Below are 14,558 nucleotides of genomic sequence, written 5' to 3'. Positions count from 1 at the left end.
AGATACTTGCCTTGCTGCTCAGCTTCACAACTATCAACCACAATGTCTTGATCACCCCCGATCACATCCACATCACACTCTGGTCTTTCGTTCACTAAAGAAGAGCATATGTAATGTGATGAGCATGAATGAGGTGCAAAGATGTATGCTACAAGATGAATAGTAGTAGAGGATGTAACACAACAACAAGTGAAAAGTACAAGACATGCGAAGGAACAATGAAGTCTACAATCTAAACAACATCAGAAAAACTGACAGAAATCTGAAAGTTTCGGGTTGAAGTAGGAACTTCGGGGTTGGGCCGAAACTTCCGGGTAAGGTTCCGAGTAGGGCTCTCGGGTTGCAAAGAAGATGGATTAAACCGGAAGTTCCGAACTAAGGTTGAAACTTTCGGGTTGAGCTGGAACTTCCGTGTTAGGTTCCAAGTAGGGCTTTCGTTTAAATTCAACTCGAATTACCCGGAACTTCCGGGTAAGACTGGAACTTTCACGTTCTGGCATACTTGAGTTTGCGATGATTTTGATGGTCGATTCAACATGCATGTTAAAACCTATCCTCCATAAACACGTATAAGCATTAGCCCAAGGGTTTTAGACTCAAGTTACACACTAAAGAACACGATTCTCGGGTTGGTTTTAACTAGGTTTACCTGTAACTTTAGGATTATAACCCGGAACTTCCAGGTTGTTCTAGAGAGCTACTTCGCGAAGGAACTTTGGTCGAGATGATTTACAGGTTGGATTCTAAACCACATAAACAAGTAATGGCACAAAAGCATGGATTCTAGACCTATTTTACTCACTCCACAACACGAATCACTAGCTCAACTCAACCCAACTTCCCCTGCGAGCTTCATTTCATCAAGAATGGACATGGTGCTCCGCCACTTCAAGAACACAGCTCCTAAACTCAAAATCAACCAGCTCAAGACATGCATTCACAGCAGGGGAAACCTAAAGACTTACCCTACATCCTTGTAGAGGTTGGTGACCATCGGCGAAGGAGAAATTGGAGGGGAAATCTTGAGGATTGCTACTAAAATTTCAGAGAAAGAAAGGGTGACGAAATTGGATTGGAAAACACCCAAACCTTCATGCATGCAGGAGATTTTTGGGTGGATGTGAAGCTAATGAGCTAGGGATTTCATTGGTGTGGCATGCATACCTCAAATCCTTGCTCTTGAAGGAGAGATTTGGGGGAGAATATGAGAGGGTTTGAGAGGGAGGAGAAGAGCAACAGCTTTGCTGCCTTTGGCCAGTTGGAGAAGAGAGGGAGGGAGCACCTGAAAGAGTGAGGGAGTGAGGTGGAGGGGTGGGACTGCTACCCTAGTGTTGACTAGTTAGGGGCGGCTTCATCCTCACCATTCTCGTCATGTCTGGATTTATGCTCTCCAAGCTCCTTATCAATGATGCCCCACACAACCTTACACTCGGTTAGGTCATGGGTAGGGATGGCAATTTATCTCGATTACCCGTTTACTCGCGGTTAAATATCCAAATAGGTTAGGATATGGGTAACAAATGATACCCACATGTATGTTCGTGGGTAAAAAATAAAACCCGACAGGTAAACATGTATGGGTATAGGTAATACATACCCATTCCCGTGAAACACGTATACCTGCCATATAAATATCTCACCTTCAAACCCTAACATTCTACAGCATATAAATACCCCACCCCACCGTGCTACCGCCGCCCCACATCACACCGCCCTAGCCCGCTTCGTCTCGCCGCTGTTGCCATGTGCCTCTCCATGCCACCCTGCCCCAGCCCACCCCACCGCCCTATCTCGCCACTACCGTCGTTGCGCCACCCACGGGTAAACATGTATACCCACGGGTAACGGGTTTGGGGCCGGCTCTTTATCCACGGGTGTTCGTGGGTATACCCGCGGGTGGGTAAAAAACCAGTGGGTACAAGTATGGGTGAGTACTACCCGTACCCGTCATACCTGATTACCATCCCTAGTCATGGGCATCTGTGCGGTGGATCGGGTAGTAGTCACTGCCCTTCTTCCCCTCCTTTTTCTTGAAGAGTCAACGCGGTTGGTCGGTCTGCTCAACTATCATGACGTTAGACGGTCCTTCCTTGCGTTTGTTCTTTTTCTCCTTCTGGCTGACCCCTTTGGAGGAGGCGGGCTGATCGGAGGTCGACCGTGACCTGGCGTCAATCTGATGCTCTCGGGCTTTAGCGGCCTGTGCACACTTGTCTGCAAGCTTGAAGAGCTCGGTAGTGCTTCGAATTTCCTTGGTGGTTAGCTTCTCGACCATCTTTTGGTCTCTAACCCTCTCTTGAATGCTATGACAACGGATTCACCCATGATCCTTGAAATGGTGTTTTGACGCTCGATGAAGCGCCCGGATGAAGTCTTGCAACGACTCATCTTGTCGCTGCTTGACTTGGTATAGGTCATCCTTGACCCCAGATCGGGCATAGGTCCCTTGGAAGTTAGCGAGAAACTGGTTGCGCAGATTCTCCTAGGAGCAAACCAGCTCGCGAAGGAGGTTCATAAGCCAGGACCGGAGTGAACTGGTCAAGACGGTCAGGAAGTTGGTGGCCATGACTTTGCTGTGGCCTCCCGCGGCCTACACCATGGCGGTGTAGATCTGCAAGAACTACTCAGGGTGGTCAAGCCATCGTACTTTTCAGCTAGGACTGGCCAGAACTTGTTCGGCTAGAGCACCTCTCATAGTCGGGCTAAAAGGGCATTGCACCATGTTCCGTAATGGGGAGTCACCTGCTGATGGGTAACAACGCGTGCTTGGGGAGAGAGACGACGGTCACACGGTCATGGGGAGGGGATGGAGGAATCTGACGCCTCCCTGTGTGGTAGAGGCGAGTGGTAGGGCTGCTTGCCCTTTTCCTGCTCTCGTCGGGCACGGTCCTCCTGGTTGAGTGGCCACCTAGCTCTAGATCACGCTGCGGAGGTCGTGTTGGAGCAGAGAGTTGTGCAGGTCAGAGGGTTGGCTGTCCCGACGTGGCGGGGGTCTCCGAGTGCTCTCTGTTACCAAGGGAGGACATGATCTTTCCCGCTGTGGGGCCTACCACGATTATTGGTGATCGCGACCTTCATCAGTCCTAGCGACGGACGTGGTGTTTACCGCAGCAGTTTGGCATCGGGTGGTCTCAACTAGGAGGACGAGGTGAGGCAACCATGGTGCTACTGGCGAACCCTCCAGTACTGCTACTGGTGGGTGGCTATGAAGCATTCGCACAGTCTACAGATTCTGTGCATGCATCATGGCCTCATAGTCGAGCTGCTGAGTGTGAATGATGACATATCGCGAGGGGGGGGGGAGCCCATGGTTTTTGTGTGACGTGATAGCCTTGGTGACGACACCGCCAAGGATCGTGTCCTCTGCGGCGGTCCTCTGGGCGACGTTGTGGTGGTTGGGGCTGTGCCAGAGCATCCCCGTGTCCAGCGCTGGTCTGGTTCCCCTCTGGCACGTGGCCTGGGGATCATCGTTGGCACCCGGAACACAAGAGCCTCCGCTACCCCCTGTTGCATGAACTGTCATGCAAACTTCTTGTTGAGCCTTAGAGCCTTCGCACTAAGATTAGGTGTCCCATGATTGGAGCACACCTAGCTCATCTAGGTTGTACCCCATGACAAATACCTCACGGTGACCGGGGTCCTCGGAACGTGACTCAACGGTTGTTGTGGATCCAACCATGGGTAGCCTACTAATCTAATCTCCAAAACTTACTGAAACGTAGAAACACGACCCCTATCCGGCGCACCAACTGTCGAGGGTTAGTCCCTGACAATGATTCTAGAGTGTACCAGTTGATGGGCGCATGAACAACGCTTGTGGTGTGCGTATGTTTGTGATGAACTTAAGAACACAAGGATTATCCAGGTTCAGACCTCCCGAAGGATAACAACCATATGTCATGTCTATTTTGTTATCAATGTTTGTGAACTGGTTACAAATGAGTCCCCCTTTGCTAGACTCATTCTCCTTTTTATATACAAGAGAAGGAGAACTTACAAGTGAGCCTTTTTTAGCTGACCCATACATAGCTAGATGTACTTTTCTCAAGCCCTCATCACACGGAGCATGCGTGTCACACCTTGCGTCGGTGGTACTGCAGGGCCCGTCCCATCCTCTTGGACGCCTCCACTCTTACCTTACCTCGGTAGCCCTACCTGTCCCCTCGCCTTGCGTCGCAAGCTCATTGCTAAACTGTTCCGTCCCAGCCTTTCATGAGTCCACCTGCAAACTCGTCAACTTGCCTAGTCGTTCTGCAGACCATGCCCTATCTATTGCGTGGTGCTAAGTTGGTCCGCAACAACCCACTTTGTAGCAATTAATGCTATGGGACGGGGCATTGCCCATTTGCGTCGCCCACGACTTCGTTCGCTGGAGGAGGAACCTCAGGCAGGAAAACACTTGAATAGATATCAATAAATGCAACTAAACAGGTTAGGTATAAATGCCCCGCGACCAATAAGGGCTGGTCACAGATCACATTAAATTGCAAGGAGGCTAGTCGTGCAAGCCTCGTGTTGGTCGTGCGAGCCAAGTGGTGGTCTCACGATGGGTCAGGGTTCAGGAAATATCTCCCGCCGGACGCTACATCCTACGTGATGCTTGTTAGCCAGGATGCCCTCTTACTCAATACTTTGACACGCCTCTCTGTTGCAATGGTCGTGTGTGGGAAAGAAATCGGTGATCGAAGAATATAAATAAGCATATCGACACTCCGCGTGCCAATAGATCTAATGTGGCACATGTCGGTATTTCTTATACTGACAAGTAATGACGCATCATCGTCCCTTTGCACCGTAAACAACCTACGTGGCACCCTTTTCACTGGGCCCACCACTTGTCGGCAAGTCCTTGGACCCACAGCCACGTAAAAAGTCGGCACTCAAAGTGCCGACAGATCACTAGTCGACATTTCGCATACCGATAGATATCTATTCTTGTAATTTTTTTAAATTGACTATATTTTTATAATTTTCCAAGAAAATAATATTATTAAAAAATTGTATCATATTACTATTAAAACCTCTGTCATCTCTACGACTCGGACCGCCACGTTAACACAACACTGGCTGCTGCCTTGCCGCATGTAGCACTAACAGGCACTGGCCACTGGGGTCACTCAGAGCATATATACAATGGAGTGTTTAAAAGAGATGATTAAAAAAAAATTAGGTTTTTTTCTCAGCCGCAATGGTACAGGTGTTTAGACGGAAAGAAAATGCTTACTTAAGCAACGTTGTTTAAGTAAGTGCTAACAAGTTAGCTACTCATGTTTAAGCACATGCAACAACTGTTTATATTAAAAATTATAATTATATATAGATGCTTAACTTTTTTCTTAAACATCTAACTGTAAACACGTAACATTGTTTATGCCGTCGTAGGACTCGGGTCTACCACGTCAGCGCCGCACCAGGTCTACGGCACCGGGAGCAGTACCGTATATCGGAAGGGGAAAAAAAACTTTAGATATACCTGGAGGGCGGAAAAAGATCCAACGCATAAAACGCATCCGAAATGTGGCAGTCTATCCACGCAGGCGCAGCAGCCTTGGTGGTGAGCCTTCCTCCCTCCCTCCCTCCCATTCGACTCGCTTGATCCCTTTCCATTTCTCTCCACCTCCGCACCTCCTCCCTCACTAAGCAAGGCAGCCGAGTCACGCCTCCCTCCACTCCTCTACCGCTCCCGCTCTCGCTCCGAACCCATCTCGCGTCGCCGGAGGAGGATGGAGATCGACGAGGCGGTGCGCGGGTGCAGCGACCTCCGGCTGCGCACCAAGTACGGCAACGCCGTCTACGTCGTCCAGCGGGCCTTCGCGCTCTACCCGTAAGATCTCCCTCCCCCTTATTCTTCACCCGAGACGGGGCGGGCGGATTGGATTTGCGGCGGCGGGGATAGCGTTGTGCTGGTTCCGCGATGATCCGTCCAGTGGGAAGCTTCAGATTCGGGGTGGGGGCGCTCGCCGCGCCGCGCATGCGATCGGGCCGGGGTTTAGCTGCGAGGCGCCGTGGCTGTGTTTGTTGTTTGGTTGACCCAGCGGAGTGATACGCTTGAGTTTGGGGAAGTGGCGGGGGGATATGTCTGTGGGAAAATCAAGTTGACGCGTGCTGGTGGAGTAGATCTCAAACTGCGTGGCGCTGCAGCTCTTCGGTTCCAGCGTGCAGCCTGTCTCCGCGTCACTGTGTGTGCGCTTATGCTTGCCCTGCTGTAACGCAATTGTATCTTTGGGGCGGCGGTTACGTCTGTGGCATCTGTTGGACAATTGTGTGTCTAAGCTTTACAGCAGCATACATCTACTGGGATTTTAAGACGATCTAATTTGGCTGGCAGACCAGCAAGTTTTAGTTACTAATATTAATTTTTTAGTGATCAGCTTTCAGTTCGAGTCCTCAGTCTCAAACTATTTTGTCTATTGCCTTAGATCACTGGTTGGAGTGGATGCCTTTAATCCGCGTTCTGAAGCAGCTGAAAGTATGTACATTGCTCTTGTTGCAGTTTAGACAGGTTTTGTTGGCTGTTCTTGTTGGAATTTGAAGGGGTTTTTCCTTTAAAATTTGAATTTGAGTTGGAGTCAAATTTGAATTGAGCAAATTCTTTAAAAAGAAAAAAAAAGGATGAGGCCAGACCGAGTGGGCCGCTTCTAGGCTCAAAGGCCAAGCAGCCCACCCGGCCGGTTGCCTAACCTAAAAGGGTGCCCATGCCCTGGGGTCTGGCGGTGGCCGCCACAGGGGCACGTGGGGGGCTCCGCCCTTCTCGGTCGCCCGTTCGCCGCCCGACAGAGTCAGTGCGCCGTTGTGGCGTCGTGGGATGGATGCCGGGTCTCTTCCTCTCCCTTCAAATGCAGGTGAACTCACCTGAGCTCCTCCCTAGTCTATTCTGCTAGCTGCTCTCCACTTGCTCTCACGGCCACGGTTCTCTCTCTATCTCTCTCTCGCGCGAGGCTGTGCCGGCTTCTTCCGGTGGGGCGTCGACCGACGCGGTAGAGCTCGTCTTTGGTCGAGTTCCCGTCGGCTCTCTCTCGCCGGCCTCGTGCGGGATTTGACGCTGCGCCTTCTGCCTGTTCGGTGCTCGGCGGTTCGGTTGCCGGCTGCGCGTGTGCGCGAGGAGATCCGTGGTGTTGTCGGCTTGGTGGTTTCTGGGCTGTGCCTTCGTGCACGCCATAGCTTGCAGTGTTCGGCTTCTTCACCTTGGCCCGGTGTTGGATTCTTGCTGTTGTGGTTTTCTCTGCTTCTCGGGTGTCGGCTGTGGTGTGCCTCGCAGCCGGCTCTGTGGCATTGTATCTCCGAAAGCTATTCCCAGTTGTCCTCGGCATAGAGGGGGAATCTCAGTTTTCTGGGACAACGCGTTCGCGTGCCTTGCCATCTTCATCCTGCTGGACAGTAAGCTCGTTCTAATCCCTCCTTTACATTCTAGCGTGCAATTTTGATTCTGAATTAAGTTCATTGTATATGCATGCTAGAATTGGCAATATTCTACTCTGTGATGAATGCGAGCTAAGTACGTTTAGTGTGTCAATTGTGCTCTTAAGTTGGGCCGTAGTAGCCGGTTATTGATCTAGTGGAATCTCTGTTGATCAGCTGTGTGTCCAATGTGGTGTGTCTTTTGACGCCCTCTGTTCAGTGGCTCTGTGTTGGCTCAGTGACTCTGGAGAGCACTTGAAGTTCTCTATTCCTGTTGGCAAGGGCGCCCTTGAATATTTCTCTTGATCTGGTGCCACCTTGTGGCACCTTGTATTGATCTGTTGCTTTCGGCTGTCTTTGTTGCTACCTGATCCTGGTGGGCTTGGGTGCCCTGCTGTCCTCTGTGTTCAGCTCTCTCTCTGTAATCCATAGAGGCCGATTGGTACTGTGCTTTATATTTTTCAGAGTTGTTCACTTGATCAGAAACTAGGGTAGCTCGGCCTAGCTCTAGAGGTGACTTGATACACTGATCGGTAACATCTTATTATGTGTAGGATGGCCGTTAATTCGGCAACTCGCTCTGAGAGCCATAACTTTGTTTTAACAATTGTTCATGTGTTATATTGCCTCTCTTTGTCAACTATCAATCTTGATTCATTTGTATCCATGAGTAGCTTATGTGCTTTCATATATGCTTTTGAAATGCTCATGCTTACCTATATGATATATGTTGGCAGTTATGCTTTTATATATTCATGTAAATTCGGAATCAATTTAATCGGAATGTTGCTAAAATGTACTTTAACACAACAGTTCTTAGGCCAGTCAGGAGCAAACTGCTTACAGATTACTTTTACAAGGCGTTAAGCTGTGAATAGTTTTGTAGTTCATTGAAGTTACTAAGAGGAACTGCGATCAAGTCAATATGCACCTTACAGGGTAAGAAAACCCATGATGCATGTCTATTTTTTGGAAAAAACTGTTCCGGCCTTTGGCATCATGCGATGCATACAGCCTTGTCCCTTATTACATCATTTCAGTTCAAGGCTGTAGTCTCAAAGCAATAATATAGCAAGCCATATGATGTTTGGCATCTCAAGCAACACATAACCTATTACTAAACCGCCACCCATGCTTGGCAAAGAATTCCATGGCAACCACCTCCAAAGCTCGGCAGGTCATGTATGCCGGCTCCCTTTCTTCCTCCTCCTGCAGCAACACCCAATGTCTTAGCCAATAAGCTCCCCTAAAGATAACCTGCATGAAAGTTGTATGTTTCTGTTTGTCGAAAGTAATGTCATTTTGGTATGGCCATATAGTCCAGCATAGAGTGGCCACCCCAACCAAAATCTTTTTCATTTGCTTACCTCCCACACCCAAAAGCCAATCCCCTATCATATGAGAAAAACTCCTCGGTGGATTAATGCCTAGAGAAATTTAGACTATATGCCAAACTGCTCTAGCAAAGTTGCAAACAAAGAAAAGGTGTTGAATATTTTCATTGTTATTACAAAAGCAACACTTTTGACTGCCATTCCAATTTCTTTTTGCCAAGTTATCCTTGGTCAAGATGATCCCTCTTCCCAGATACCATAAGAAAATTTTAATTTTCAAAGGAAGTTTCAACCATGATGCATGTCTATGATTTAATCTTTACCTGAAGCTGTCATCCTTGTATAGAATCTCCTTCGAAAACTCCATCTAATTAAATCTGCATTAAATCTGTGGGAACTCTGCTTTTCATTCTGCTCTGCATCGCAAATAGGGTACACGCATACAAGGTAGATGTCCTCAAAATGTACAATGATAGTTTTTTTTTCTTCAGAAGATACTTTATAATCCTTCGATTCCTTTCTGTGTTTTCTTAAAAGGTTTCATGTGTCTAATGTTTGATGTTGGTGGTGGGTTGAATGCCAATATTACGTGAATACCGTTGCTGTCCAAATCTCATTAAGTTTCACTTTGCAGGTTTGAGGAAGTTGCCTTCAGCTTTAATGGTGGGAAGGATTCAACTGTAAATATCTTTATGTTCTCTTTTTCTCATCATATTGTTTCTATGTTTAGTGCCAATTAATATCTCTTGATAAGTTTGACACGATACTGAATGTTATGTATCGATAGGTGCTCCTGCATTTACTCCGGGCTGGTTACTACCTTTACAAAAAGGATTCTGGTGATGTAGCCCAAATGGATGCTGTTAAAAACTGTCCAGTGCGTACGATCTATTTTGAGAGTCCTTGTGCTTTCCCTGAAATCAATTCATTCACTTATGAGACCGTTGCAACGTAAGAGCTGGCTAAGATTTGTTTAGTTGTTTCCTTCAGCTATTTTCTACTTGTGAGAAGCCAAATTGAATACTCCTTTTTCTATCTTTCTCCTCACTCCACAGTTACGGGTTGCCACTGGAAACTATCCAATCAGATTTCAAGTCTGGCCTAGAAGGCCTACTGAAAGAGAAGCCTACTAAAGCAATTTTCATTGGCACAAGAATTGGTGATCCAAATGCGGTGATTCTCTTGTTCAGTTGCTAAGTTGTTCTTCACAATCCCATATACCTATTGTGTGCAATACTTTTTGGTATCTCTACAGACCTCTGAGTAACTACAATTTTGAAATTGTAGGTTGGTCAAGAACAGTTTTCTCCTAGTTCACCTGGCTGGCCTCCTTTTATGAGGGTGAATCCTATCTTGGATTGGTCATACAGGTTTTTCTTCTGATCATGTAAATCAGTCAAACCTTCCCTTTTCTAGTCTGCTAATTCAGGTGCTAATGAGCATTATCTTTTCGTGACAGGGATGTTTGGTCGTTTCTCTTAACATGTAAGGTCAAATACTGCAGCCTTTATGATCAAGGGTAGGCTCTTTTTTTTCTTATGTTCAGAACTTCAAATATGCAATTGCTTGTATGCATACCTTTTATAGATGTTAGGTTTCTTGATACCTTTAGCATTAAACACACTTTACCGTGCTGTTGATTTAGAAAAATGTCATCTAAAAAGGATGTGTTTCCTCTTTCTTTGGATGAAGCCACCTTGTAATTTAAGCCGCTGCACAAGTATTCTGATTTTTCATATGAAATTTGCAATATAACTTACATCTTTCATTTACTTGCCCTGATTTCAGGTATACTTCCATTGGGAGCATACATGATACTGTTCCAAATGCGCTTCTTAGTGATTCATCGACCAGGGCAAGCTTTAGACCAGCATATATGCTGTCAGACGGAAGGCTTGAAAGGGCTGGTAGAACAAAAAAGACTAATCATAAAATAGAAATGAATTATGTTGCAAGCAATGGCATGAACAATACTGAGGCAGAACAGATGATCTCACGCTCAGCTTCAATCATTGTAGTCGGTGACGAAATATTGTGAGTAATTTCTTCTACTTATCACAATGGCTAATTTTGTTATGATCAAGGTTCTTGCACTTGGAGTTTTTTTTTCTTGGTAGCAACGGAAACCAGATGATCTATCTTTCTAGAGTTTATGCCACATTTCTGTAAGTTCTTTCCATTTTTGGCATTGCTTTTTGGATGAATGCTTGAATTATATCATCGGTAGTATGGACACTGCAGAGCAAACAAGAAAAGTGTAGCCAACCGTTCCGAAATCCAGATATACATTGTATTATTGGATTTATTTAATAATGCCAGAGAACTTCATGTTGCTATTTCATTTGTCACATTTATTGAAAATCCATTGATTATCCTTGATTGGTAGTCGGACCTGGGTTTCTTTGCTGAAATTTTCTCCTTAATGACCTTTATTTTATACAGTTAATAGATATCTATCCATTTTGATGCTTCAGGTTTGGCTCAGCTGAGGATAAATTAGGGGCATCCTTATGCAAGAAGCTTCATGCAATAGGCTGGCGGGTTTCTCATGTAGCAGTTGGTCGCAATGAAGTAAGACAGTTCACATATTGGAATTGTAGTATTTCCTACTATTTTATGTGGCAGCTCACATTGCCACAAATAGATTGCTGCAATTGCCACTGTTGTGTTATTTTCCGGGCATGAAGTCTAACAGAACATACCTGTGATGGCCGTGCAGATTGATTCTGTTGCTGAAGAAGTTGAACGTTTTAAGTCTACAGATGACTTGGTTAGTATCTACAGGCTTTTCATTGTATGAAGCTTTCAAGTTAGTTGTGTAATGAGATTAATGTTGTATTTAAGGTGTTTATTTTTGGAGGACTTGGGCCTCTACATTCAGATGTTTCTTTGGCTGGTGTTGCAAAAGCATTTGGAGTTCGTCTGGTGCGTTCATTAAAATTTTCTTGCTGCAAAAACAACTTCTTGTAGTATTCCTTCATTTCTGACCTTTTCTGTATAAATTCTCATTGTTCTACAATTCTTTGGTGTGTTTTCTGCATTTTTTTTATTCAATAACCAAGAAAGCTTGCGCGTTAATCTATACGGTTGCACTATTATTGTCACAAGAAAGCATGTTGTGACTGCATTATGAAATGTTAAACATTCTCAATTGCGTAACCATAAATTGTTGTCATGCATCAAATGGTTATTGCATGAATTTTTACTTGATAAAATGTCATTTCCTAGTATCAACTTATCTGTGCTTTGAATTAGCATAGGCTCCTGATGAAGAGTTTGAGGATTATCTTAGTCAACTCATGGGAAACAATTACACTGGTGATCGAAATGAGGTAATCTGGACTTCAAATGTAAATCTTGTGAATGTATATTGGTGTGCAGCCATGCACCGCTTATTCTAGCAAAGTGCAAAGTGCAATCTTATCACTTAACTCCTTTCTGTTTCTTTTCCAGATGGCTTTGTTGCCAGAAGGTATTACTGAATTATTGCATCACAAAACACTATCATTACCATTGGTATGTCCTGTTGTTTTGATACATCTGTCCTGAAGTTACATATTTGGTGATTCTCCTTGGATTTCCTAGGGACCTAGGTTTCAGAATCTAGCATAGGGCAATGCTATAATATAATTCTGAGCCAGTAGTGGTAAAGTGCATATATATATATATATATATATATATATATATATATATATATATATATATATATATATATAATGATATCCATTCTTATCTAGAAAGTTTAATGGGTAGGCGAGAATGTAGAGTCTGCCATTTAATTAGCAAGTGCTAAGAAAATGCATACTGATATACGTGAAGCATTCTCACCTTGCGACTTTTAAAATATATTTTTTAGTCAGTTGCCTTATAGATATTATTTCTTATGCAGATCAAATGCAGAAATGTCATCACTCTTGCTGCAACCAATGTGGATGAACTAGACACCGAATGGGATTGTCTTCTAGACACCCAGGAGAGTGGTTTAGTGCGGGCAAAACCCTTTGTGTCAAAGCATCTCAGCACTACGCTTTCAGATGTATGTTTCCCTGTCATAATGGATTTATCCTTTAAGTAATTTCACTTCTCAACATTTAAAGTAGAAAAAATTACATGTCCTTTATAGTTAATTTGTGTATATCCTGATTTTGATCGAACATTATGTTCATGCCTAAATCTGTTTGTTCTTCCAAATTATGTTCATTTACCCTTTGGGGATGACCCTATTTTCCCAGATGGTACCTTCCTAGGGTTTACAACAGAATACTGGCTAATTGGATAAATATCATAGTCATGATTCATGAATTATATTTGTGTTCTAACCATTCTCATTATTTTCTTCCAAATATTATCCTTCGAGGTTTTCTTCGAGAGATACATTATTGGTTCACTATTTATCTAATGTGAACTTACTTGCTGCATGTTTATTCAGGTTAAAATTGCTCCGGTCCTTGCAAAACTGTGCTTAGAGTTTTCTGATGTTTACATCGGTATGATGCGTGTGTGGATCTAAGGATCACCTTTTTTTCCAGCTTATGTGCCCTTGGTCCACTTGATGACGCATGATGATTTATATTTCATGCAGGGTCTCATCGGATATCTAGAACTGGGCCTTTGGTTGTGAATCTTACCGGAAAGGTAAATGATGAATTATTTTGAGAGTACAGATGACTACTTTAAAACCACTAAATATTGGTCTAAAAACACTAAATATCATAAATATTAGTGTATTTGCAACTCCATTTGTGCGCTACCACTCGCTAAGGAGGAATTTGGTTACTGCGCTTTTTGAGCTCTCCTAGAAATAGCATTGCAGTAATGTAAACTGTTACGCCCTTTTCTCCAAATCAAATTTTGAACATCAGCTTATGAACACAGAAGTACATTCGAACTTTCTAGTAGCGCAAAAAGGAGCAGCTTAGTTTACATCAATGCATTGCTTTCTACTTCTATGATTGACTTCACGCAGTACCTTTTTTTATTAATTTCAGGATAACCAGAGGGTAGAAGCGGCTGTAGAGAAGCTTACAAGTAGCTTTGAGGGACAATTTTCCCAAGTCGACAGTTGCAAATAAGCTCACTTCCACATCCTTGCCATATTCTTTCCGCCTGAAGCTCTGAAGTTGTGCAGGACTAATGACAGTGCATTGCGGTGTTCAAATGCCTTAAACCGAGGACCAAAATAAACCACTAAGCTGCCGGATATTATTTAGGAAACATAGGAATTTTGTTCGAGAAGATTAGGAGTAAACGGTCGTGAGGCCCTTGACTGATATACAATGGTAACTTTGCGCGGGCAAATATTGGCCGGGCTTAGAGCCCGTAGCTATTCATTGGAAATCAATTCAATTATATTATTATAGTTTATAGCATAGCTTTACTTCCAGTGTCTTCAGTTGTTTGATCTGTTGGTGCTCATGGCATTACTTCCTGACGCAAATACTTCCCTGGGTAGAACAGCAGGCCCAACAGTATTACTTGAGATGGAAAGTCAGCTAGCTAGCTAGCTTGCTCAGTTGGCCCTCACTGCACATCTTATTACAATTCAAGTTGAATTTTCTCTGCTTTTGTGTGCAGTAAAATAAAACGTTAAGTTCTAACGAGCATATCCTGGGTATGTCCTCTCGTTCAAAGTTTCCGGAGGAACGCTGCCGCCCAACTGAACTGATGTACTACAAGTATGTTTGGTAGAGATTTTCTGATTTAAATTTTCAATAAAAAGTGATCCTTCAAAGAAAATGATTTTGTGTTTGAAAATGAATTTTTAAGGATAAACTCTATAAAGGAAATGATTATATGAGGAAAGTGAATAAAGTAAGTTTGTTTTTCCAA

The 14,558-nt window shown here is 44.4% G+C and overlaps 1 protein-coding gene across 3 annotated transcripts; it reads left to right on the top strand.

The window, feature by feature from the left end:
* Positions 1 to 5,530: 5,530 nt before the first annotated feature.
* On the top strand, positions 5,531 to 14,106 carry LOC133909262 (uncharacterized). 3 transcript variants are annotated; one of them, XM_062351620.1, is made up of 18 exons: positions 5,531 to 5,821; positions 6,417 to 7,374; positions 8,209 to 8,334; positions 9,364 to 9,409; positions 9,517 to 9,680; positions 9,785 to 9,902; positions 10,017 to 10,099; positions 10,189 to 10,248; positions 10,518 to 10,763; positions 11,204 to 11,300; positions 11,449 to 11,499; positions 11,574 to 11,654; positions 11,990 to 12,061; positions 12,183 to 12,245; positions 12,619 to 12,765; positions 13,159 to 13,216; positions 13,312 to 13,364; positions 13,718 to 14,106. In XM_062351620.1, exons 3-18 carry the CDS (start codon positions 8,321 to 8,323, stop codon positions 13,799 to 13,801), a joined length of 1,437 nt encoding a protein of 478 aa, XP_062207604.1. In that variant the 5' UTR covers positions 5,531 to 5,821; positions 6,417 to 7,374; positions 8,209 to 8,320; the 3' UTR covers positions 13,802 to 14,106. The 3 variants fall into 3 exon arrangements, with proteins under 3 accessions (XP_062207604.1, XP_062207597.1, XP_062207613.1); XM_062351629.1 differs by lacking the exon at positions 8,209 to 8,334 and having other exon boundaries at positions 5,532 to 5,821; XM_062351613.1 differs by lacking the exons at positions 6,417 to 7,374; positions 8,209 to 8,334.
* Positions 14,107 to 14,558: the final 452 nt, after the last annotated feature.

Source organism: Phragmites australis, chromosome 1 (assembly GCF_958298935.1).
Source record: "Phragmites australis chromosome 1, lpPhrAust1.1, whole genome shotgun sequence".
NCBI lineage: Eukaryota > Viridiplantae > Streptophyta > Magnoliopsida > Poales > Poaceae > Phragmites > Phragmites australis.
This window is presented reverse-complemented; position numbering and strand designations above follow the sequence as displayed.